At 44.1% G+C, this 26655-nt stretch overlaps 1 protein-coding gene across 4 annotated transcripts in view; it reads right to left on the bottom strand.

The window, feature by feature from the left end:
* MOCS1 (molybdenum cofactor synthesis 1) overlaps positions 1–9994 on the bottom strand; it is a 28946-nt gene extending 18952 nt beyond the window's left edge. For 3 of the 4 annotated variants that reach the window (XM_079148339.1, XM_079148340.1, XM_079148342.1), the window contains exons 1-3: positions 9790–9992; positions 4068–4194; positions 2527–2694 (exon numbers count right to left, since the gene is read on the bottom strand). In XM_079148339.1, the coding sequence (XP_079004465.1) occupies positions 2527–2694; positions 4068–4194; positions 9790–9912 (418 nt within the window). In that variant the 5' untranslated portion in view covers positions 9913–9992. Of the gene's footprint in view, positions 1–2526; positions 2695–4067; positions 4195–9789 lie in introns of all 4 variants that reach the window. The other variant, XM_079148341.1, reaches the window with a different exon arrangement.
* Positions 9995–26655: the final 16661 nt, after the last annotated feature.

Here is a 26655-nt window from a genome sequence, read left to right as displayed (position 1 = left end):
CTGAGCAGACAGAGGGAGCTAGAGGGCTGCCTGGTGCAATCCCGCCCTGGGGAGGCAGCACCCAGGCTGTTGGAGCTTGGGCAGGGCCTGGAGTGAACAGGACCTCAGGCACTGCTGAAACCTGCAACCTGCCATCCTTTTACTCTGCCCTTAGGTGAGATCCCTCAAAACTGCCAGCTGGGAGGCTGAGGGGCAAATGTTAATGAAATCCCGCCTCAGGCTTCTGCTTCCTCCCCTGCCCTGTCCTCCCTCCCCAGCAGCACCTACCTGCCCTGCCCTATAGGGTGGTTTTGCTGTAGGGAAGCTCCTCTGGAGAAGATCAGAGGGGCCACCTGAGGACCGAAAGTGCTCCACAGGAGGTCACAGCAGGGCAGCTGCCATTCCATGTAGCATTGCGGGAGGGAAGAGGGAAATCCTCAGGAGAAGGTCCTCATCCTAACCTGTCTACATGGTGCCTAGCAGCACATGACAGCAGGAAAGGGAAAGGTCCTTAAAGTGGACGAGGAGGCCAAGGCAGGGAAGGGGAAGATTTACAGGGCCAAGGAGTGGCAGAAGGGGAACAGGGCTGCCAACCTTCCTGGCTCCTGCTCTGCTCACTATGCAAGTTGATGGCCACCTTCCATGGAGAGCTCAGAGTCTGTGCCATGCTGACCAGCCAGTACTCCTCCCTGCCTTGGCTCCTCCACAGGGCTGGCATGGAGCACTGGGATTGAAGGTGGAACCCACACGGAGGGCCAAGGAAGTGGCCTGAATGAGGGGGCTGGGAGGGCAACCAGCCGGGCTCAGCAGCTTCAGCTCTTTCCTGGAATCCAAGCAGTCTTTCAGTTCTGAGGACCTGCAGTAACATGGGGTCAGCGTACCCAGCACAGGAGTGCTAGCAAGGTTAGTGACCAGTGGGGACTGGTGGGTGCTCAGAGGGTTCTGTGCCCCTCCTTGGGATTCCCACAGCACCTGGCCTTCACTAGATCAGCCTTAGCACGTGGATGGCAATTCACTCCAGCAGCCGCTTCCTGCAGTGGGCAGGCTGTGCAACAACAAGGCCTACGGTTCTGCTCATGAAGCTTCATGTTCCCACACGGTACCAGGCACGTGAGGAGGTTCTAGCAAGAACATTTACAGATCCCACAAATGAGGCAGAGAGCTGAGGAGATCCCATCCAGAGCAGCTGGGAGGGAGGCAGCACCCAAACATGGCCTTATTTTCCTTTGATTCCATCATCTAAAATGACATGAACCAAGGTCTCCCTCTGCCTGTCCTGGGGGCTTAGAAGCAGCACAAAGCGAGAGGCCTGTAGAGCACCCACTGAGCACTGGTTAATGGTTCTCATTTCCCACTCAGGTCAACTCTGAGATAGGTCCTATCAGTGCCCCAAGGCTTAGGATGAATTTTGAAAGTTGCCTAAAGATAAACTGTTAGTAAGAATCATAGCTGAGATTCAAACAGAAGTATGTCTCCTACTCCAGAGAAGGTGCTTTGACCCACCTTTTATTTGTTTGTTCAACAGTGAGCACCAAAGTATAAGGTCAGGCCTAGTGTAGGAGCTGGGAACAGACCCTGCCCAGCAACCTGAGCTTCCATGTTAAAGGAAGAGTTAGACTACTAAAAACAAAAGCAAAAAAGACAAAAACACCAAACCAAAACAAAACAAACAAAAAATCCATAAACATGTGAACAAATAATGCCAGGATGAGATAAATGTTAAGAAGAAAATTAAACTAGGGTAAGGGGGAGCAGGGATTGCCATGCTGTTTTTCTGTGAAAATCCAAATAGATTTTTTTCAGCCTGTCTGGTTAGTTTTGCAACATGGTCTTTACTGCGACTACTCAATTCTGCAAAAACAGCCAAGTGCAATATGTTAAAAAATGGGCATGTCTATGTTCCAATAAAACTCTATTAATGGACACCAAACTTAGGATTTCATGTGGTAGAAAATGTTAATCTTTTGATTTTTGCCCCCATCATTTAGAAATATAAAAATCATTCCCAGCCATATAAAAAACAGGTGGTGAACCAAATTTGGCTCCTGGGCTATAGCTTGCCAATTTCTGGGAGAAGGAGTACCCGGGTGTGTACATGGGATGCACTTTAGACAGAATGGTAAAGTTTTGCTGAGGGGCTGAAATCTGAGCAGAGACCTAAAAGAGGTCAAGCAGGAAGCACAAGGTCCCTTGGAAGGGAACAGTAAGCATGAAAACCTGGCTGTGTGAATGGAGAGGAGGGAGGAGGCAGATAAGAGGCCAATGGAGACCAGCAGGAGCCTAGTCATGTGGGCCACCTGAAGAGGACTTTGGTCTCAATATGATAGCAAGCCACTGGGATTTGGCATCCAGCAGCTTTGTGACCCTGGAAAAGCTGAATCTCTCCACGCCTCCTTTTCTCATCAAAACAGGAATAATAAATAGTGCCTGTTGTAGGACAAAGTGAACATAATGTCCAAATGACAACTGCCAATATTAACGTCAACATCTGAGTTCAGGTGGGGGAGGCAGGAGATGAAAGGAGGTGATGACATTTGTCCAACTCACCCACAATGTCTACCACATCTGGCCGGATGAGGGGCTCTCCACCTGTGAGTCGGATCTTATCAACACCTTCTTTCACAAATAGCCGAGCAAGGGTCAGGATCTCCTCTGTAGTCAGCAGGTCAGCCTTGGGGGTCAAGGGGACACCCTCCTCAGGCATGCAGTACTGGCCTGAGGGAAGGAAGGGGATGAGGAGGTAGGAAATAGGTATGGCAGGCAGGCCCAGGATGTCCCTGCTCTTCAGCTTCCCATTAGGTCAAGAGTTTCCCTAAACCCTGTCTAGACAATGCTCTTGCCAAGTCAGAGGTCCTATAAATCCCGACTCCCCTTCTCATCTTACTGGCCCCCTACCTGGCCTGACAATCCCTCTGTGGGGAGCTGGGAGTAAGGGTTAAAGGAAGTCAACTATGCTGAGGGTACAGCCTGGCTGGGGCATAGGGACACTGGTCCCTCAGCCTGGGACAGGGTCTGCCTAGAAAGGTCCGGGCCCTGGTGTTGTTCATTCTTCTCCTCTAGCTGTGGCAGTCACTTCTCTCTGGGCGTGCCAGGAGGTGGTCTGGGAAAAGCTGCTGTCCTCTGTAGCCACACATGCCCTCAAATCTACCCTATCTATTACAGGTAGTCTCACTTCATGGAACACTGACGTGTTCCTTGCACAGGGTGAGGTAGCAGAAGGGGCAAATAGGTGAGCTATGGAAGAGAGGGGCACCATTTTCCTGCTACCACTTCTTAGAGGGCAGCTCTCTTCAAGGATTGAGTCAAGATCTTATCACAAAGTCAAGCAGTGTGTTGGGTCCAGATTTGGACTGCAGAGACTGGGAAGAACAGGTTAAAAAATGTAAGAATGCAGCACATGTAATATGTTTGGTTAAACATTTACCAAATTCGTGTGTGTGCTTATTGACCCATGAAGTAAATACACTTCTTATGGGGTAGAGCAAGAGGGAAGGAAGGAAAGAAGGGGAGGAGAGAAGGGAAGGGGAGCAGAAGGGGTAAGGAGCAAAGAAAGAAGGGAGGAGGGAAAGGGAGAACGACCTACCTCTGGAAGTCCCTCTAGCAGGGGTCACACCCCCCAGAGTGCTCCCTGCAGAGGATTATGCAATGAGTGCTCTGTGTCAGCCCGGCCTGGGGTGACCAGTCACAGAATTGGGGTATCTCATGGCTGGCAGGGCTGACCTCAGGTGCTGCAGTAGATTTCACTCACATATAATGTCAACCATCCCTGACCCCGCCATGTCCTAGACTTTTGAAAATGAAAGGGAAACAGGAGGAAGGAGACCTGAAGCGTGAGAGGCTCAGGACCCAATCGCGTTACTGTTCTCAAATCTAACCTCAAGCAGGACTGAGCTTCCATAATTCTGAAACTCAGCCTTGACCTCTCTAGGCCCTCAAAGCCTGCCTGGCCTAGCCAGCAAGGCTGGTGGGTAAGGAAGTTGGAAGACCAGTATCAGAGGATCGAGGTGGCTTTCTGGGCATGGGGATATTTCAGAAGCTACTTCAGCAGAGGGTCAGCAGCCCAGAGTGGGCCCAAGATAGAGACTCACATCGGAGGTTGCACTTCTCAGTGAGGGAGATCCGCAGGTAGTTGTGTTGCCGGCCGAAACTGTCTGTGAGGAAGGCGGAGAAGGGGACCGCGTGCTCCCGCAGGAATTGTCTCCGCCTAGACAGCTCCTGCAAGGAGAGGGCAGGGGGAAGCATGGGGCATGAACAGCCCTTTCCCCATCTTACATTTGGACAGCAGTTCTAACCTTTCTATTTATTTGGGCCCTGCAACTTCAGGGGAGTTGGGAGGGTCCCTCTGATTGACAGACTAGGAAACAGGCCTGACAGAAGGTTCCTCTCAGACACTTGGCTGAGGATGAGGAATTCTGGCTGGGCAGCAGGGGGAGGGAAAGGTGGGTAGGGATTCTTTCAGTCTTTATTCTTTGCCCTACCTAGTTCCAGAAGGAAGGATTAGCACCCATTGTGTGGGGCTCACAGGGAGATTGCTGCAGGCTCCAAGCAAGGCCCAAACCAGTTCTGGGGAGAGAAAGGGAGCCAACCCCACTCACTGGACAGCTAGTCTGATTTGTCTCCTGTTCAGCTCTCTCCCCTTTCCAAAGCACAGCAATCCTGACAGACGCTGATGAGACCATTACTACATGGTGGTAACATTTACCAATCTTAAGGTTCCCAAATAATGTTCAATTCCCACACCCAACATAAGAGATTACTATAACTAAGGCTAGGATGGAGTCCAAGAATACAATTGGCAGAACCAGGACTCAAATTCAGGACTTTAAGTTGTATGTTCTTTCTTCTAATTATACAGGGACAGTCCAAGGTAGGTAGGACAATGACTATGCTTAGGAGAAACTACTTTTCTGGAACCTTTAGGACAAAGAATCACAATCCTGGCACCTATCTGTCAGGTCTGCAGGCAGGGCTCTGGGCTGGGGACCAGAACACTGATTTCTGGACCAGCAGCAACCCGATGTAAAAAGTTCCTTAACTTCTGGTCTGCTTTCCCACTGTCAAGTAAGAACAAGGTTATAGGTCTTGCTAGAAGTAAAGAAGCTGGTAGCTGAATACCCAGGCTTATCATGATCTTATAACTCAAAAGCAGGAGGCCTCTGGCCTTCCAGAAGTCCAGGTTAGCTGTGTGCCTATATCTAGGAGGAAGAGACTGATAAGTCTCTCAGTCTTGGCTGCACATAAAAACCATTTGGGGAGTATAAGAAAACTTTCACTGGATTCCCTCTGAATCCAGATCTCTGGGACTATTGCATTTGTGATTTTTTCCAGGTGATTCCAAAGTGCAGCAGGTTTAAGAACCATTAATTGAATCAAAGACAGAAGGGGCACGAGTATGAGCATGTGTGTGTTGGGAAGAGGGGATGTGTCATGATTTTCTTGGGCCCACAAAGCTTTCCTCACCCTATCTACCCTGACACCAGTTCTCACCTCCTTGGAGAAACCCTGCTCACAGTCCCAAAGGAAGGAACCTTCATTTCTCTGAACTGCAGGCTGCTGTGATTCTAAGTCACGTCCTCTCTTCCTGCAGTGTGATGGAGAAGAGTCAGGGGCTGATCCAGCATCTAGAATCCCACTGGCTATCAGAGTCCAGAAAATGAAAAATGGAGGGATTGGGGTTCATGACAGAGCTGCTCTCTTTCCTTCCACTCAATAGCTATTTGCAATTTAATCATGTTAATCACCACAAGCTCTACCTCCTGCCAAGTTGTTCTCCTCACTCTAACATAAGGTGGGGAGTGGCAGGTGAAGGAGGAGCCAAAATAAATCCAGAAATTGGGAGGTGAGAGGATCAAGGAGCATGACTTGGCAGAAACCAGAGAACAAGAGGAGCAGCGGAGCCCGGAGCGCTCCCAGGCACTCCATCCTGCCTCTCCTCCTCCCACGCTGCCTGGCCTACTTGCCTTCTTTTGCTATTTTCCCTTTCCCTTCAACATTCTGGAAGAAAAAAAAAATATATATATATATATATCTATGCCAAAGGCATCCAGGATTCAGAGGAGATTACCAGGGTGGACACCTGCACACTCAGGGCTGGCTGGGACATGTCAAAGACGTGGACAGCTCCAGGCTGCCCACATTCCCAGGCCCCAACCTGGAGCAGGCAGCCTCCCCTGCAGGAAGCCCTCCTACAGATTTGGCATCTCCAGCATGGAGCACAGAATGTTGGTACATGTTGAACTGTCGTGTCAGTGAGCAAACAGGCCTATCTAATGGAACGGGAAAGGTGGTCTATGGGAAATCCACTTACGCGGAATCACTCGTTTCTGAGCTGCTCTCTGTTATAAAAATAGATTAGCCAAATACAAGGCTCTCAACCCCAGCCACACATCAAAGTCACCTGAAGAGCTTCTAGGAAGTCCTGAAGACAGAGCCCCACCCCAGAGATTCTCATTCTACTGAGTGCCTCAGCCAAGCAGTTCAGCACATCAGGTTAGTTACACCAGGATCAGGTGCCATTCTGTTGGAGGGTGGTAGTCGTGGTTTGTGAAATAGGTGAACCTGTATTACAAACCTGGCACTTCCTCCTCTAGAAAGTGGAGATAATAATCCTATTATTCTAATCTGTGAATTTGGAGGAGTTCCTGGCACATAAGTGATCACTGTCATTTTCTTAACGTAATTCCTACATTGGATGTGTGTGTCCGACTCTACTAACTGCACGTGGCCTGCGATTGAGAGTTTCAGGTCTGTCACCACACCAACCAAAGCAGGACACATGGAGTCTAAGTTCCTCTAAGACCACTGATACTAGTGCTGCTAACCAGGCTCTGGGCAGCCTTCCACATGCTACCACTTAGCTCTCATCTACCTCATACTCACTGGGATAGAGGTGGGAAAGGGTGGTACTTCGGTAGTTAAGGAAGGAACTTCACCCTTAAGGGCCTTTGACTGGAAGGATAAAGGCCAGCTCCCCAACAGCTCTAGAATCTAGATACAATAGCAGGGTTACTTAAGAGAAAAAGGACACATCCCAAACTTAATTATCAATGGCCCCAATTTACCTGCTCGTAGGATGGTACATATCAGGGTTTCCTCAAAATTAATCTACTCAATGAGAGGACATAAAGTGCCCAGCCCCAGGCCTGATTCTCCCGCCCTCTCCCAGCATGCCCTCCCTGGGTGTGGGGTCTTCACGCCTGTGGCTCCTGGTGAGGATAGTCCACTTCACTGAGGTACAGTAGGTTTGGATAGGAAGAGTACCCCCTGAAAGTTCCTTTCCCTCCCTGTCCCACGCCAACTCTGTCATCTTCCTCCTGCTTTCTCCCACACCCACTTCCTTCCTGAAAAATCCCCTTGCCTGCATTTGGCCCTTTCTGGCACCCTGAATGGCTGGGTGCCTTTGCCTTGCCCAAAGTCACCTCTCCCCTGCCAGACAATAGGCCAGGGCCTCAGGCCAGACCCTTGTTACACCAACGAAGTCTTCATGGAGCCCCAGCAGGAGAAAGGGCGGGGAACCTGGGCTGTACTAAATCCTGCACAGAAGGTTGTCTGGCCCACGCCAATCACCGTGGCTGGTCCCCACTTTCCTAGAAGCCACCATGACCCTTTTGCACCTGTGCAAGCTGTTCAGCCTGTCTTCAGACCCAGTCAAGGCCCCCGCTTTCCACTGTCTTCACAGCCAGTTCCCACTTACTCCTCACTTCACTCTCTCATAGCCACATCCTGACACTAACAATGCCCAGTGGCTTTTCATGCAGGCTCTTTCAAAACAGACCACCAGAGCCCTGTGAGGGGTGCGGAGAGGGACTCCACTGGAAGAAAAGGTGGGACAGGGATTCCATATGCCCCCACCCCCGTTTTAGTCAACTGGAAAGCTCTGTGGATAAGCTGATCAGACTGATTGATCTATATCAGTCATCTAACCTCTGAGATTCTCTTAAAGACAGAATTCTGTATCCTCCCCTACTGCATGAGCTGGTCCAACCCTCTGAATCTATAGACATGAAGCAACAGTCCAGCAACCAGGTGAAAATGGAGGCAGATGGAGAATGATGGTAGGACTCCCTCTCCAGTGCTCAGCCTGCTATTCACATTCCTCCTCTCTACTTGCATTTCAAGCAGCCAAATATGTTTGCTGATGCCCCTGCCTGCACAGCTGTGTGTTAAGTGCCATGGGGTAACACCTAGAAAGGCAGAGGCAGGCCTGGCATTTAGGAGCTCCCAGTATTCAGAGATCAGATGTGATTACACAGCTGACAGGATGACTATCCTGCATGTCCAGGTGGGGGGAAACTAAGAGGACACAGCACCTGCCAAGGACAGCGAGGATAATAATTAGCACAAATGCTTACCCAACATAGCACCTCCATGTGCCAGACTTTCCTCTAAGTATACATGCTAGTATATATTAACTGTTAACACTATGGCAGAAACTGAGGGTCTGAGAAGTGACTTGCTGAAAAATCTAATAAAGGGTAGGACATCTAATAAAGGGTAGGACTGGGGCTGGATTCAAATCCTGACATTCTGTTCTACAGCCCACCGGTGTTCTTCCTGCTACATCACATCTGCCCTTGAGTGTAAACAAATGGTAGCATAGCTTCTCTCCCCAGGATCCCACATAGAGTTCCTGCTCCCTTGCTTTACAGTGACTTCAGGGATAAGTTAACTGAACTATCGCACCTGAAAATACAGGTATAACCCACCTGATTCTACTTATTATAAAGACTAAAGGAGACCACTTACTAAGTCACCTAGCAGAGGCCCTCTCATGAAAAGTATCAAATAAGGGGGGAGGGGTAAGGAAACTTCCCTTCCTGAATTCTGTAAAGATCTCTCAGCCATCTTTGCTTTCCCGTCTCTTCCTCAATGAAGTTCAGAGTTCAAAAATACTAAAATTTTTTCTACTTCCAAAAACAATGGGTCTACTTGTCTTAGGATCCCAGAGGGGCTGAGATTTAGGGAAAGCAAGTGCTCTGGTCAGAGTCCCACCCTCTCATTGAGAAAGATGGAGAGATCAATGACTGAGTGATTCTAAGAATCCTGGGACATGCTGGTCTGAAAGACTGGAAAAGAACAAATAGATTAATCTAGAAAAGATGTTTGCCAAATGTAAAAGATGCTGGGCAAAGTTTTCTCTAATCACAGAACCAAAACAACAAACTTAGAACTTGTTATGACATGAAAGGCTCTGAGGGGGCACTGTCAAGGATGGAGGCATCCTGAGCCAAACCTCAAATGAGGCAGGAACCCTTAACCTGGAAGAAGTCACGTCCTATTCTGTGAACTCTAGAATGAGGCTGAACCCTCCCAAGGGAAACAAAGATGAGACAGAAAGAGCCAGCAAAGGACAGATCACAAAGCCCTGTGACTACAAAGTGACAACTGACTGTCGGTGGCTCCGAAGTGACATTTTTAGTGTCACACTATGATGAAGCTGTTACCACAGGGGCACCTTATCACACACAGACACCCTCCACTCTGGGGATAGAAGAGAAATGTAAAAAAGTGAAGCAGGGCTGAAGGGTACTAACAAAACTTCTAGACCCGAAGTCCCTTCCTAGGTGGCCCCCATTTTCTGCAAACTGAGTCCTGGAAGGGAGTGATAAGGCTGGGACAGGGGGTTCTGAAAGGACCGCAGAAGCGGAGGCTCGCCTGCCAGCCCAGCTTGGGAACTTCACTCGCTCTCCGACTGAGCGCCGAGGTGGTCCCAGGAGGGGCTCAGAGGACAGGTCCGGTACTTCTCGGGGCAAGGGGTGAAATGCTCCGGCCTTGCCGGGAAAGGTGCGGGAGCTGGCGCAGGGGGCTCACCTCCGTGGCGGGTTGTGAGGGCTCCCCGGGATAGGGCTGCGTCACCGGGGCCCCCGAACTGCAGCCCCGGGCACTGGACCGCACGAGCCGCTCCAGTATCCGGGACACCGGTCGCGCCGCCATGAAGCCTGACCACTGGGAGCACCTCGGCGGTGGCGGGTCAGGGAACACACAAGCACGGGTCTCGCGGCCTGGGCCGTCCCCGAGAGGGCGGGGCCCGCGCAGCCAATCAGCGAGGGCACCGCGCGGCCTTCTGGGAGCTGTAGTCCTTTCGCCCCGCCTCTTGCCTGTGCGGTGGAGCGCTGTTGGGCAGAAGCGTCAACTCCAGGGCAGCACAAAGGCCCTTTTCCTCCAGACTTTTCTGGGCCGGAATTTAGGACATGCTGTGACTGGTGGAAAGCACGATAGTCAGGGTAGGACTAGGGCGAGGAGCAAGAGGCACTTCCTTGGTGAAGGATTTAAGGGAGTGCCAAGAAAACTCCATTGTTAAGGTAAAATTTCAGTGCAGTATTGTGAAAATTCAGAATCAGTGCAAAAACGAAAAGAAAAAACAAAGCCTGCCAACCATGAAATATTTAAATTTTACACAGATCGAGACCGATCTTATGCTTGGAGGACTCACTTCCCTTGCTTTGAAGTAGGATAAATGAAGAAATAGGTAGAAAGGAGACAAACAGGAAGGACATGAAACTAGGATTTTAATTCAGAAGTTCTGCGTATTTATTTAGACCTGTCTTGCCCTAAGCCAGTCTCTTTCAGGCCCATTACTTCCAAATTCCTGGGAAATCTATAAATCTACCAATTCACTGTTAATTAGTCCCCCAGCAATTTGATTAAAAGCAAGGAGGTACCACATCTTGATGAACCTATAATTTAGAGGAATTTCTGGTGCTATTGATCGGATATCAAAGACCATGTCAACCTAAGGATCCTGAGATTGACCACCAGAAACTCTCTTGAGATGGTCAAATTTATGCCATTCCTATATACCCTCCCCTCATCAAGTTTCCTTTAAAAGAAGGTCTGGGAACACCCCACCCCTAAGGCATCTCTCTTGCTCAAGATGGCCCACATTCTCCCTTAGATGTGTATTCCTTGCTTTACTATCAAAAACATTTGTCTCTTCAGATTTTCCTCATTTTCCCTTGAATTTGTATCTACTTTCCTAAATAAACCTCCGTCTTTGGAATATACTGAAATTCTTTTCTGTCATGCTCCAGAGTCTTTTCTGGCTGCTCCTGAGTCAAATTCTTCCTCTCCCAAAACTCCTCTGGCCCTTCTTAGGAGACACCGTTTTTCATGACATCCCCTCTGCCCTAGCCCAGATTCTGGTTCAGAGTCAGTTCCCTCTTTCAAGATACGCTTCTGTAATTGTGCCCCCAAAGAACTTTAACAATCTTGTCCTCTCTGTTAAGAAAAGGTGTTAATGGGAAGAGGTCAGAGGAGGAATGGATATGACTTTTGGAATGCTTCCTACAACACCAAGCACTACACTAAACATCATTTAATGCAACAAAGCTGCCATCAATAGGGTGTTCCTTTTGCAAGTGAGGACACTGAGGCTTAGGGAGGCTCAGCAACTTTCCTAAGGGAACATACCTGATAGGTGTCAGAACTGGATTTCAAATTGAGAATAATCCAACCCCAACAAGCCTACAGTTAAGATTCAGTATGTGTCGAAGGGAATAGTTGTGGTATGCCTCTTTCTCTGAAAAGCACAATCTTTTGAGATTTTGGATAATAATACACACTTAAATACTAAGAATCATTAAACACAAATAAGCCTGTATCTTCTATCCAAAACATAACTGCCATGGAATTGCAAGAATCAAACTATCAGAACAGACAGGCTGCCAGTGTATATTAGAAAGTGGGGCCACGATGCCTTGTCTGGAAGAATTGGCAGATGAATCAAGGAAGAAGGAATAATTGAATGTAACTGACTTTTACAAATGCAGAGAGGCTATCAGAAAGACTGGGATAACTTTAGCCTTAGATTCAGGCTGAGTTTCTCATAGTAATACTCAAAGTTCAGACAACACATGGTAGAATATGTAGTTATATCCAGGTCTGTTTGAAACTGGTGGGATATGTTTGACAGTCTATTTTCAAGGGTCCTGAGGACCCATGGAGAACTGCTCAAACTCTGCCATTCCATCCATTTACATGTGTACTTGTCCACATAACTGGGTTGGGAGTGAGGACAGCTACCATATTTAAAAGGTATGAGGCCCAAAGAGCCTTCAGGAGCATTCCCAAACCTTGGGCAAGAAGTCATAGGACAAAATGAACTTGACACAATAGCAAATCCCTAAAATGTGGAGGAAACAGAGAATCTGTGTTGGTTTTTAATCAGGTCTGTATTAGTTTCCTACGGCTGCTGTAACAAATTGCCACAAACTTGGTAGTTTAAAACAGTATATTCTCTTACATGTCTGGAGGCTAGAAGTTTGAAATGAGTATTACAGAGCAAAAAATCAAGAAGCTGACAGCGAACTCTCCTTCCAGGGGTTCTGTTAGAGTCTGTTTCAGCTGCCTTTTCCACATCTAGAGTCATATTCCCAAAGCTTCAAGTCTGTGAACCAGGGTGGCGAGTTCCTACCCACAGGTTGCTTCAGGGACCAGGACAGGGCAGCCAGGGATTTCCCCAAGCAGCCCACAGCCCGGCCCCCTCCAGCGGGAAGCGCCTTTCCAGGCTAGCTTCTCAGAGCAGGCCACATAGTGAAAGCCTTTCCACACAGAGCCAGCCACAAGTCCCCAAGCCAGCGGTGACCTTCGGCCTGCAAGCAGCCTCTGGGACCAGGGCAAGGCACCAAAGACTTCTCCAGGTGGACTTGCCCCCCGCCCCTGCCGCAGGCTTTTTCCACGGGGCAATCCAAGATGGCGGACTAGAGGGTGACTGCATCTCCAGTCGCTCCAGAACCCAGGATTCAAAAAGGGGAGGTACTGAGAGACTCGGACTAAAATAGAGCCTCGGGGTGAGTCTCCCCCACCTGGTGAAACGCTGCCCGGGAGGCAGGCCTGGAGTCGGGTGGCTTATTAGAGTAGGGCAGAGCAGCTAGAGTCCTCCCCAGGCAGCCCTGCGCACTCCAGTGGTGGGCTCCTCCCACAGGGCCAGATTCTCCAGCATCTCGGAGCAGGCCCCCCAGTGAGAGCAATTCTGCACAGAACCAAGCTTCAAGTCCCTGAACCAGGGCGGTGAGTTCCTGCCCACAGGTTGCTTCGGGGACCAGGTCAGGGAAGCCAGGGACTTCCCCAAGCAGCTCGCAGCCTGGCCCCCTCCGGTGGGAAGCACCTTTCCAGGCTAGCTTTTCAGAGCAGACACCCAGTGAAAGCCTTTCCACACAGAGCCAGCTCCAAGCCCTGGAACCAGTAGTGGGCTAGGGGCAGCTTTCCTTGGAAGCACTGCATTATCAAGTTACTCCAAGACTTCAGGCTATTGAAGGCAGGAAGGTGATACACTGGAAATCTACAGGGACAATATAAGCCAATAGAAGAATTCTGCAATATCACAAAGTCCCTCTGACATCTGACCAATATGAGAAAACAAGGGAAGAAAATGTCCCAGACAAACCTAGATACTATATCAATAAAACCCAATGACAGCACAGTAGAAGAAATGTCAGAAAGGGAGTTCGGAATGTACATAATTAAAACAATCAGGGAAGCAAATGAGGAGATGAAAGAGCAAATGCAGGCATTGAAGGAGGAGATGAAAGAGCAAATGCAGGCATTAAATGATCACACCAATCGACAGGTAAAGGAGCAAATACAGGAAGCAAGAGATAATTTCAATAAAGAGTTAGAGATATTGAAAAAAAAAAAAAGAAATCCTTGAAATGAAGGAAACAATAAACCAAGTTAAAAACTCCATAGAAAGCATAACCAATAGGATAGAACACCTGGAAGACAGAACCTCAGATATTGAAGAAAAAATATTTAATCTTGAAAACAAAGTTGAACAAACAGAAAAGATGGTACAAAATCATGAACAGAATCTACAAGAATTATGGGATATCATGGAAAGGCCAAATTTAAGAATTATTGGATTGAGGAAGGCTTAGAGAAACAAACCAAAGGAATGAACAATCTATTCAATGAAATAATATCAGAAAATTTCCCAGATCTGAAGAATGAAATGGAAAACCAAGTACAAGAGGCTTATAGGACTCCAAATATACAAAATTACAACAGACCCACACCAAGGCACATTATAATGAAAATACCTAACATACAAAATAAAGACAGAATTTTAAAGGCTGCGAGAGAAAAGAATCAAATTACATTCAGGGGGAAACCAATAAGAATATCAGCAGATTTTTCAATCCAGACCCTAAATGCTAGAAAGGCCTGGAACAACATTTACCAAGCCTTGAAAGAAAATGGATGCCAACCAAGAATCTTATATCCAGCAAAACTTACTTTCAGATTTGATGATGAAATAAGATCCTTCCATGATAAACAAAAGCTAAAGGAATTTACAAAAAGAAAGCCGGCATTACAGAACATTCTCAGCAAAATATTCCATGAGGAAGAGATGAAAAACAATGATGCAAATCAGCAACGGGAGGAACTAGCCTAAAGGAATAGCCAAATAAAGGGGAAACCAAATCATGTCAAAAAACAAAAATGAGTCAAATGACTGGGAATACAAATCATATCACAATAATAATCCTGAATGTTAATGGCCTGAACTCATCAATCAAAAGACATAGACTGGCAGAATGGATTAAAAAGAAAAGTCCAATAATTTGCTGCCTGCAAGAGACTCATCTCATAGAAAGAGATACCCATAGACTAAAGGTGAAAGGATGGGAAAAAACATACGATGCACACGGACACAGCAAAAAAGCTGGAGTATCCATCCTCATTTCAGATAATGTGGACTTCAAGCCAAAGTTAGTCAGAAGGGATAAAGAAGAACATTTCATACTGCCTAAGGGAAGCATAAATCAGCAAGACATAACAATCATAAATATCTATGCCCCGAAAATTGGCTCATCCATGTACGTCAAACAAATCCTTCTCAATTCCAGAAATCAAATAGACCACAACACAATAATACTAGGCGATTTTAACACACCTCTCTCGCCGCTGGATAGATCGTCCAAACAAAAATTGAATAAAGAAACCATAGATCTCAATAACACAATCAACAATTTAGACTTAACCGACTTATATAGAATATACCATCCAACAGAGAACGAATACACTTTCTTCTCAGCAGCACATGGATCCTTCTCTAAAATAGACCATGTCTTATGCCACAAAGCTACTGTTAGCAAATACAAGAAGATAGAGATAGTATCTTGTACTCTATCAGATCATAATGGATTGAAATTAGAAATAAATGACAGAATAAAAACCAGAAACTTCTCCGATACCTGGAGATTAAATAATACACTAGTATATGATGAATGGATAACAGAAGACATCAGGAGGGAAATAAAAAAAATTTTTAGAAGTAAATGAGAACAAAGACACATCATATCAAAATCTCTGGGGCACTATGAAAGCAGTACTTAGAGGAAGATTTATTTCATGGGGTGCATTCAACAAAAGAAGTAGAAATCAACAAAAAAACGACTTAACACTACAGCTCAAAGCCCTAGAAAAAGAAGAACAGACCAACACCAAAAGTAGTAGAAGACAGGAAATAGTTAAAATTAGAGCCAAAATCAACAAAATTGAAACAAAAGAAACAATCAGAAAAATTGACAAAATAAATAGTTGGTTCTTTGAAAAAATAAACAAAATTGATAAACCCTTAGCCACACTAACAAAGAGAAAGAGGGAGAAAAATTACTGAAATTCGGAATGAACAAGGAAATATCACAACAGACACGAGTGAAATACAAAACATAATTAGAAGCTATTTTGAAAATCTATACTCCAACAAAACAAAAAACCTCAAAGACATCAACAAGTTTCTAGAGACTTATGAATTACCTAAACTGAATGAGGAGGACATACACAACTTAAATAAATCAATTTCAAGCAATGAAATAGAAGAGGTCATCAAAAGCCTACCAACAAAGAAAAGTCCGGGACCAGATGGGTTCTCAGCTGAGTTCTACAAAACCTTTAAAGAAGAGCTCATTCCAATACTTCTCAAAGTATTCCATAAAGTAGAAGAAGAGGGAATCCTCTGAAACTCATTCTATGAAGCCAATACCACCCTGATACCTAAACCAGACAGAGACACATCAAGGAAAGAAAATTTCAGACCAATATCCTTAATGAACATTGATGCAAAAATTCTCAACAAAATTTTAGCAAATCGCATAGAAAAATATATTAAAAAGATAATGCACCACGATCAAGTGGGTTTTATCCCAGGGATGCAAGGTTGGTTCAACATCCAGAAATCAATAAATGTCATTCACCATATCAACAGACTAAAAGTTAAGAATCACATGATTATTTCAATAGATGCAGAAAAAGCATTTGATAAAATATAACATCCCTTCATGCTCAAAACACTAGAGAAAATTGGGATAGTGCGAACATTCCTTAACTTTTTAAAGGCCATCTACGCTAAGCCCATGACCAATATCATTCTAAATGGTGAAAAACTGAAAGCATTCCCCCTAAAAACTGGAACAAGACAGGGATGCCCTCTTTCACCACTTCTATTCAGTATCGTACTTGAGACTCTAGCCAGAGCAATTAGACAAACCAAAGAAATTAAAGGGATACGAATTGGAAAAGAGGAACTCAAACTATCCCTTTTTGCTGATAACATGATTATATATTTAGAGGAACCTCGAAATTCCACCAGAAAACTTTTAGAACTCATAAGTGAATTCAGTAAAGTAGCAGGTTACAAGATCCATGCTCATAAATCCAATGCATTTTTATACATAAGTGATGAATCTTCAGAAAGAGAAATTAGGAAAACTACCCCATTCACAATAGCATCGAAAAAAATACTTGGGAATCAATCTCACAAAAGAGGTGAAAGACCTCTACAATGAGAACTACAGAACACTAAAGAAAGAAATTAAAGAAAACCTTAGAAGATGGAAAGATCTCCCATGTTCTTGGATAGGCAGAATTAATATTGTCAAAATGGCCATACTACCAAAAGTGCTATACAGATTCAATGCAATTCCAATTAAAATCCCAATGGTGTACCTTACAGAAATAGAGCAAGCAATTATGAAATTCATCTGGAAGAACAAGAAACCCAGTATAGCTAAAGCAATCCTCAGTAGAAAGAGCAAAGGAGGGGGTATCGCAATACCAGATCTTCAACTCTATTACAAAGCAATAGTAACAAAAATGGCATGGGATTGGTACAGACATGTAGATCAATGGTACAGAAGAGAGGACATGGACACAAACCCAAATAAATACAATTTTATCATACTAGACAAAGGTGCCAAAAATATGCAATGGAGAAAAGATAGCCTCTTCAATAAATGGTGCTGGGAAAACTGGAAATCCATATGCAACAGAATGAAATTAAACCCTGTCTCTCACCCTGCACAAAACTCAACTCAAAATGGATCAAGGACCTTGGAATCAGACCAGAGACCCTGCATCTTATAGAAGAAAAAGTAGGTCCAAACCTTCAACTTGTTGGCTTAGGCTCAGACTTCCTTAACAGGACTCCCATAGCACAAGAAATCAAAGCTAGAATCAACCACTGGGATAGATTCAAACTAAAAAGCTTTCTCTCAGCAAAGGAAACTATCAGTAATGTGAAGAGAGAGCCTACAGAGTGGGAGAATATCTTTGCCACTCATACTTCAGATAGAGCGCTAATTTCCAGAATCTATAAAGAACTCAAAAAACTCTACACCAAGAATACAAATAATCCAATCAACAAATGGACTAAGGAAATGAACAGACACTTCACAGAAGATGTATAAGCAATCAACAGATATATGAAAAAATGTTCAACATCTCTAGTAATAAGAGAAATGCAAATCAAAACTACCCTAAGATTTCACCTCACCCCAATTAGAATGGTGATTATCAAGAACACAAGCAACAATAGGTGTTGGCAAGGATGTGGGGAAAATGGTACAGTCATACATTGCTGGTGGGGTTGCAAATTAGTGCAGCCACTCTGGAAAGCAGTATGGAGATTCCTCAGAAAGCTTGGAATGGAACCACCATTTGACCCAGCTATCCCACTCCTTGGCCTATACCCAAAGGACTTAAAATCAGCGTACTACAGAGATACAGCCACATCAATGTTCATAGCTGCTCAATTCACTATAGCCAGATTGTGGAACCAACCTAGATGCCCTTCAGTTGATGAATGGATATAGGAACTGTGGCATATATATACAATGGAATATTACTCCGCCATGAAGAATGATAAAATTATGGCATTTGCAGGCAAATGGATGAAATTGGAGGATATCATGCTAAGTGAGATAATCCAATCTCAAAAAACTAAAGGATGAATGATCTCGCTGATAAGCGGATGAGGACATGTAAGGGGGGAATAGGAGGGTTTAGCGTTAGGGTTAGGGTTAGGGTTAGGGATAAAGAGGGTGGTAAGAATGGAGGAAGGAAGGACTGTATAGAGGGAAAAGAGGGGTGGGAGGGGTGGGGGGAAATGGAAAAAAAATAACAGAATGAATCAAACAGCATTGCCCTATGTAAATTTATAATTAAAATAAATAAATAAATTTTAAAAAAATAGAGTCATATTCCCTGGTTCATGTAGTCTCTCCCTCCTTCAAAAAGTGAAGTATCTTCTCTCTGTGACCGTTTCCATTGCATGGTCTACTTGTCTTAAGTGTCTTTATAAGAGGGAGGCTCAAGGAAATTTATCATTGTACTTAGGAATTACTTAAATAAGTCAGATAAGTGTTTTTATCATGAACCTTTTTTGGGGTAGAGGGATGGAAGAAAGGTGGGAGAAATTGGCTATAGGATAATGAGAGAAGTATCCCAGCTGGCCAGGGACTAGGCAGACCACTAGAGGTAATTGTATTGTTAAATCTTTGAAACAAGTCTTCCAAGGCCGTCTTTTGCCTTCCAAAAGCATCCCCATTTTTTGGGCCCATCTGAACTGCCACCAGCTGCAAGAAGCTTTTCTAGATTCTGCCCCCTTTATCCAAATTGCAATAGTCCCAAGGGAAGGAATAAACTTTCGTTAAAACGTTTTTACGAGCGCATTCTAATTATACATATTGGTGGGATTCACTGACATTCATACATACATGTAATATTATTAGCTCCATTTCAATCCTTAGTTCTTTCCCTTCCCCCCCCATATCCCTTCCTGTTCCCCTTCGTCTACTTTCAATTGGTGCATTATATATACATAAAAGTGGAATTCGTTTTGATGCATTCATATAAGCATATATGCACAATTTGGCTTCCCCTTTCCCATCCCTCTTCCCTCCCCCTCGGACCCCTCTCTACTCCACTGTTCTCCCTTCTGTTTTTGTGGAATCCCCTCCCACACAAATTTCTAATTCCTTATTCCTCTCTAGCTTCTGCATATGAAAATATTTGACCCTTGACTTTCAGTCTGGCTTATTTCACTTAGCAAGATGTTCTCCAATTCCATCCATTTACCAACAAGTGACACAATGTCATTTGTTATGGCTAAGTAACTCTGTCGTGCATACGTATCACATTTTCTTTATCCATTCATCTGTTGATGGGTACCTGGGCAGGTTTCACAACTTGTCTACTGTGAATTGTACTGCTATAAACGTTGATATGCATGTATCGCTATAGTGTGCAGATTTAGTGCTTTTGGATAAATAGAGTAGTGGGATAGCTGGGCAAATGAACTAAACAGACATCTCTCAAAACAAATACAAATGGCTAATATAGAAAAAATGTTCAAAATTCCTAGCAGTCAGGGAAATGCAAATCAAAACTACATTGAGATTTTATCTCGCTCTAGTTACAATGGCAATCATCAAGAATACAAATAGTAAATGCTGGCATACATTATTGGTGGGACTACAAATTGCACAACCACTTTGAAAAATCAGCATGGAAATTTCCCAATGAACTCATTTTTAATAGACACTTGGAATTCCAGAGTTGAACAAGGCTCACTCAGTTTAGTTCCTAATGAAATCTCTACAATATTGCAAATTTAGACACCTCTAGTGCTGGTAAACTCACTGGCTTCTGATGTTCCCATCTTAAATACTTGCCTGTCTATAAAATTCCTATTTGTATTGAGCAAAAGTCATATCTCTTGTTGTCAACATATGGCAATTGTCTTTAGGACCAGATACTTTTATTACCACGTGAGGGCATAACATTGCCTTCAGGGACCCATTTCAAAGATTTAACACACTATAACCTCTAGTAGTCTGGTCCCCAAATGGATTCATGATTAAATGTTGTGATAATGATTGGGACATGGAAATAAATCTTTAAGAACTCAGATTAGAGAAGGGCTTTGATCTTGAGAGTCCTTACATGGATGGTGTGGGGGGGGAGTCTAGGGACCCCTGAAATTGGATGCATAGTATTATATATGTACCTTTGTTTGTTTGTTTGTTTTTTGGAAAGAAAACTTTTATCACAGGTTCAAAGAGGCCCATGGCCCAGAACATGGGGCATCCTGGTCTAGAAATCACCCTTCTGTAATTTCTTCCTGTTGTCCCTATTTTCAGGCCCTGTATGCCTTCTTCTGTTCAAGAGTTCTCTTTATAATAGCAGCAGTTATTGACAGCCCTTGTGGACAACTTCATGGGAATCACTGCAGCATTGTAGTCTATCTTTCCAAGAACAACAGAGTTTAAGTCCCAGGGGTGAGCCACACTTCTGCAAAATTATGGCAACAGTAACTTCTATCTCACATGTTTTTCTAGACTCCTGCTACCCAATAGAATCTGCAAGGTTTGAAATGTTCCAAGTCCTTGTATAATATTGAGTACTCAAAATGTGACTACAGTGACTGAGGAATTGAATTTTAAATTTGAATGAATTTATATCAACAGTCATGTGTGACTGTTCTATTGTTCACTGCTGTTCTAGAACCTTTCTCCAAAAAGAGGAGGAATTAATCCTCCCCTGGCATTTGGATGAGTTTGTAACTTGCTTAGAACCAACACAGTAGGAGGAAAGTGGTACTACATGACTTCTGAGTCTGTCAGAAAAATAACATCTAACTTCCACCTCACAATTCATCTCTAGATGATATGATGCTATTTGCTCCTTATTCCCTACCCATTCTCTCCCGAATGTGTTACATCTCCTAATGCCCAAAAAAGATCCAGGATGGGGTTTCTGATTATTTGTCCATTGTCTCTCTCCCCCATAACAGGAGCCTCAAGTATTCAATCCTCTGGATGAATATTGTTCAAGTTCATCCATATACTATTCATAGCAGTGAACTCTCCTTGCAAATTCAGGCCTTATAATTAAACAATGAAATAAAATTTTTAGAAAATATTGCTCCAACCAGTCCTATCATTTCTCCTTTTTTGGACCTTGTTCAGTGTATTCTCCATTTGCCCCTCCAGATCTCTTTCCACCCTGCCCTGGGGACCATGAGTCTCCACCACTGCATGGAGGACATTACCCAGGTTCTCCTGCTTCTGTTTTCTAGGTAAATCTGGCCACTGGGAGGCACAGGCAGGAGACCAGGGAGCAGGAAGAAAGAGAAGTCAGTATGTATTCCTCGTGATCCTGCCTTACTCTGCTTCTGGCAAGACCTGTGCCTTTCTACAAGTGGACACAACCCTTCTGCCATGTTTCCAACTCTCACTGGGCCAGGAACACCATCCCTAACCCCTTCAGACTGGAGTGGGTGGGATTGACTTTCTTCTTCTGATGGTTGCTGGATGCCTCAACATCCCTGCTGGTTCCTTTAACCTTGCCTGCATCTCAAAAATGGTCCCTTCAGTCAAATTTCCCTTAAAAATTCCAGTTGAGACAATATCTCACCAAGTTGCCCACACTGGCCTGGAACCCGTGATCCTCTGGTCTCAGTCTCCCACGTAGCTGGGATTATAGGCACACACCACTGTGTCTGGCTGCCATTGTTCTTTTTAGTTCCCTGAGTCAAAGACTTCTCCTTTCTGTTATGTCCATTGTTAACAGTGGTCATTACAACAGAGTGGTATAATTCACACCTTCTGCATTACACTCATTTGAAGGCTGGTGCCAAATCTAAATCATCTGCCATCAGAGCACCTGGTGTGGGGTGTAATGCACTACAGGCTCCCAGTAAATGTGCATTAAATTATGGTTTCCGTGTTCTTGGATTGCCATTCCAGTGAGATGTCTATCAGTCAGCATGGTCCAAATAGTACTGTTAACACAGCAGATTTCAGCTGTTGAGTGTTAGGGTTATTTTTTCACTTGTGTATGTGTCCAGCAAGGGCTAGCTGGGGACTTTGTTTCCCATCAAACTTATTGTCACTCAGTATCCCTGGCTGATGGGGCAGTTAATATCTGTATACAACATGGATGGTTACAAAGTGAGGAAAGAGTGACAAAGAACAAATGGTTTGAGATTCTTTTTAATTTTTTTAATTTGTTCTAGTTAGTTGTATGTGACAGTAGAATGCTTTTATACATTTTGATACATCATACATAAATGGAGTGTAAGCTCTCATTTTTCTGATTGTACATATTGTAGGATCATATCATGCAGTGATATCATATCATGCAGTAATATCATATATTGCAGTCATACATGTACATGGGGTACCTGTTTCATTCTACTGTCACTCCTACCCCCATAACCCTTCCCCTCCCTTCACTCCCCTCTACCTAATATAAAGCAACTCTATTCTTCCCATCCCCGCCACCACCGCTTATTGTGAATTAGCATCTGCATATCAGAGAAAACATTCAGTCTTTGGTTTTGGGGGTTTGGTTTATTTCCCTTAGCATGATATTCTCTAACTTCATTCATTTACCAGCAAATGCCAGAATTCATTCATTCAAGTTGAGTAATATTCCATGGTGTGCATGTATCACATTTTCTTTATCCTTTCACCTGCTGAAGGGCATCTGGGTTCCATAGTTTAGCTATTGTGAATTGTGTGCCAGATATTACTCTGAGGCAGGTCATGTGGCCACATCTAATTTCAAAGGGAAGAGAAGTTTAATCTTCTCATCAAGAGAGAAAGCAGATATTTGTGAGCAGTAAAATAAACTTGGCACAGGAGCAGACTTTCCCTCACACTCCGGTGTATCATGCAGGTTTCCATTCTCCTGGACGACACTTGGGTTTTCTCGTCCCTGTTGCTCCCATTGCAGGCTGGAATAGCCATGGCAACTTGGGTCTGTGTCAATCATGGTCCCAGGGACACAACATGCTGGGCTCAGCACTCTCTTGTTTTGAGTCTGTCATCAGTAAAATTAAGAATAATTATAAAATCTCTAATTCAGCTGTTCTCAAGCTGGATTTCCAAGGTCAAAGCTGTTTTCATAATAATGCTAAGATATTTGCCATTTCCACTTTCCTGCTCTGATGACTAAGTGGGGAATTTACCAGGGCCTACAAAATGGGCAATTCCAGCTGAGGCTGTGTTCGAAAGCAGAGATGAGTCCAGCTCCTTCTGCTAAACCACACATTAAAGACATCTGCAAAAACTAGGCAAATGCCATTCCTAATTTGTTTTGGAAAAATAGTTATTTTAATAAAAGTATTCTGTTAATGTGTAATAGGTATTATTGGCATTTTAAATAAGTATTTTAAAACTTTTTCAGCTTTAATTTCTAATATCATGGCTGTAATACAGCCAATTAATATTAAAAATGTTTCAAGATACCTATTGCACAACGTAGTTGCTACAGTAATTGTGTGTTCTTGAAAGTTCCTAAGAGATTTTAAGGATTGTACTACAAAAAAATGAGATAATGCATACAGTATAACCATTCCACAATGTATGTAATATTTCAAAACATGAATATTATATATACAATTTTTATTTTTCAATTAAATTTTACACTGTAAAAAAATTTCTGAGACAAAGTTTGATAATTGTTGCCTGAATACATATTCCTTTGTCTTCTGGAGACCCAGCGGAACCCTAACGGTGCTTTTTGTTTTGTGGGACCAGAGACTGAACTGAGACGTGCTCTACCACTAAGCTACCTCCTCAACCCTCTAATTTTTTGTGAAAGTCTTGCTAAGTTGACCAGGCTGGCCTCAAACTTGTGACTCTGCTTCAGACTCTGAGTAGCTGGGATCATAGGCATATACCACTGCACCTGGACTAACAGTTTTTTTTTTTTTTTTTTTTTTAATAACTGCTTTGTGTGTTCATCTTCCCTCCAAACTATTAAAATAGAATGGAACAAATGCATACTTCTATTCCCTAGGATCCCAGAGTGGCTTCCAGCTTTGCAAAGGAGATAATATGGGGGAAGATGGTTTCAGGGGTCCTGCCAAGGCTGACCAGGTTCAAAATGAGCCCCAGGCTGGGAAAATAGCCCCGTGTTTCACATCCAACTTCTGCATATAATGTGTCTGTGTCCCCCCTCCCATCCCCATTTAGGATTCTGATTAGAAATCAAACGCTGGCCTTTAGTTTTGCTGTAAAGTAAATGATAATGCATAAGTGCTCTGTTGTTTTTACCATACTGTTTGGGATCAAAGGGGCCCTTACCAGAGTCACTGAAACCATCTTTTTCCACATAGAAGAGGTTGAAGAATTAGTTCTTTGGGGCCCATTGAAACTGTAAGAGTTTTTATTATAATTAGGTGATTCTAATAAGGGATCCATGGGTTCATTACAAACCATGAATACCTCAGCTCAAATTAGCTTAATTGTGCGCTTAAAATAGATAACTGCTGAGAACATTAATAGGAAGTAGGAGAGGTAGGTATGGAAATGAGGGGGAATGGAGATTGAGAAGGTGCAAGAACCGTCAAAGAGGATTGGTTCCACCAGGGTCCCATGAGACAAATCTTCCAGTCTTAGCACAGTCCTGAAACCCTATTATGAAACCACCCTGAACTGTTTGTCCTGCCGATCTCCTTCAGGTGTATGATAGGTCTGCCCATTCTTAAACACTCTTCACTGAAAAGGCAGAGCCTCATTCCCTTCCCATAAGTGGGGGGCTGGACTAGGATTCCTACCCAATCAACTGCGGCATCTGCAATGGTGTTAGACTACTAAGGTTGGACAATGGAGGCCTAGCTTCTTCCTTGCTTGATAACCACTTACTCTGGGAGAAGTGAGCTGCCATGTTGTAAGCAGATCTTTGGGGAGGCCCCCATCGTAATGAAACCTTCTGCCAATGACCAGGGAGGAACTGAGGCCTCCAGCCAACAGCCATGAGATTTCCCAGCCCCCATCAAAGCTTCAGGTGATCACAACTCATGCCAGTACCTTGACAGTAAGTTCATGAAACCCTGAGCCCAAATTCCCGACCCAGAAACTTAGATATATCTATTGTATTAAGTCACTGCATTTGGGGGTAATTTGTACAGAGCAATGGAGGATCAATAGTGTGTGTGAATTCCTATGGTGAGCTACTATTTCTTTAAAGACTACCTGTTACCATTTTAAGAAAGAGATGCCCTTTGATACCTGCATTGGTGGGCTCTGGGTCTGAGATCTGTTCTCCCCCATCTTTGATATTCTAGAACAGAAAATGGAACAATTTCCTTTGCCTTTGGGATTCTGCCTGGATTCTATCATGGGAGGCACTGGCAGTGTTAGAGGTCTTCAGGTGCACAACCAGGTAGACCTGACTCTGCTTTTGTAACTCTCAGGCCCAGGGAGGCAAGGGCTGATATTACATGTGACTTTATTCTCCTCACACCTGCATAGCTGGAGCTTACCTGTAGCCTTGGCTCTATCTTTGAACTAGGAAATAATCTTTCATTCCCTGAGACAATCAAATCTACTAGCTTATCCCGATTCCTCTGCAAGTGAGATCAGGTTGTACTGTCTGGGTCATGTGATTGTTAAAGCAAGCTGGGGTAATTATCAGAGTGGGGATATAAAATAAGATCGAAGGCTAACATTTTGGCAAATACCTCAGAAGTTCTTCCTGCTTGTAGGTGAACCGGCCAAACATGTGACATGTTCTGGAGCAGCTAGGGAGGGGCAAACCTTTGTGGATAGGCAGGTGGTGAATCAGGAAAAGCGTGGACTTGGCAGGGGGGAGACCTGCCAGTCCTCACTTGCCACAAATTCATTGCCTAATCTTGGGTTGGTTAAGTTCGATGCCTTCCTCATATGTCAAAGGGAAAGGTGCCTGTTTTACCGACTTCATAGTGTGGTAACTGGAGCAAAAATAAAAACCCAAACTTGACGTATTATGAAAATTCAAGATGAAGCATCAAGTTAAGAAACCGGTCTAAGGATACATAGTGAGAAGTGGCGAGGCTTGAGATTGCAATCAAGTCCAGCTCCAGGATCCAGCCTGAAGCACCGTGCTCTGTGGATGTCCTTGTCCCTATTGCATCCCTGAAAATAGCCCCTTTATAAATTCTCTTCCAGTGTCCCCTTGGCTCTCCCGTCTTCCCTGCTGTTCGGCATGATATGCTATTGTCTTTCACAATGTCACATAACAGTCAAGAGGGGCTGAGGACAATCTAAAAAACTAAGGTTGAGTTATAAACAATTTTGTTTTATTAGAGCCAAAGCTGAGTTTTCAGTAAATAAATTCTATTAATCTAAATGTAAAATATAAACTATTTTTTTAAATTAAAGAATATTATGGAGCTTAAGTGAAAGAGCACAAGTCCAAACTTTCTTATATGAAGGACTGAGATAAATTTTTGGAATTTAGAAGTGTTTCAGAGTTGTGAAAAATCATACTGAATATCCTACATATTGAGTGTATGTGTGAAAGTGGGTGAATACGGTACATGTGACAGGGACTTGAGAAGCCTCCAGTAGTCAAGTGAACATTCACACCAAGTGGTAGAGATAATGGTTACACACAGTTCATATC

The sequence above is a fragment of the Sciurus vulgaris genome (assembly GCF_902686455.1).
Source record: "Sciurus vulgaris genome assembly, chromosome: 7".
NCBI lineage: Eukaryota > Metazoa > Chordata > Mammalia > Rodentia > Sciuridae > Sciurus > Sciurus vulgaris.
Note: the sequence above shows the minus strand (reverse complement) of the source record. Positions and strands in the feature narration are given on the sequence as shown.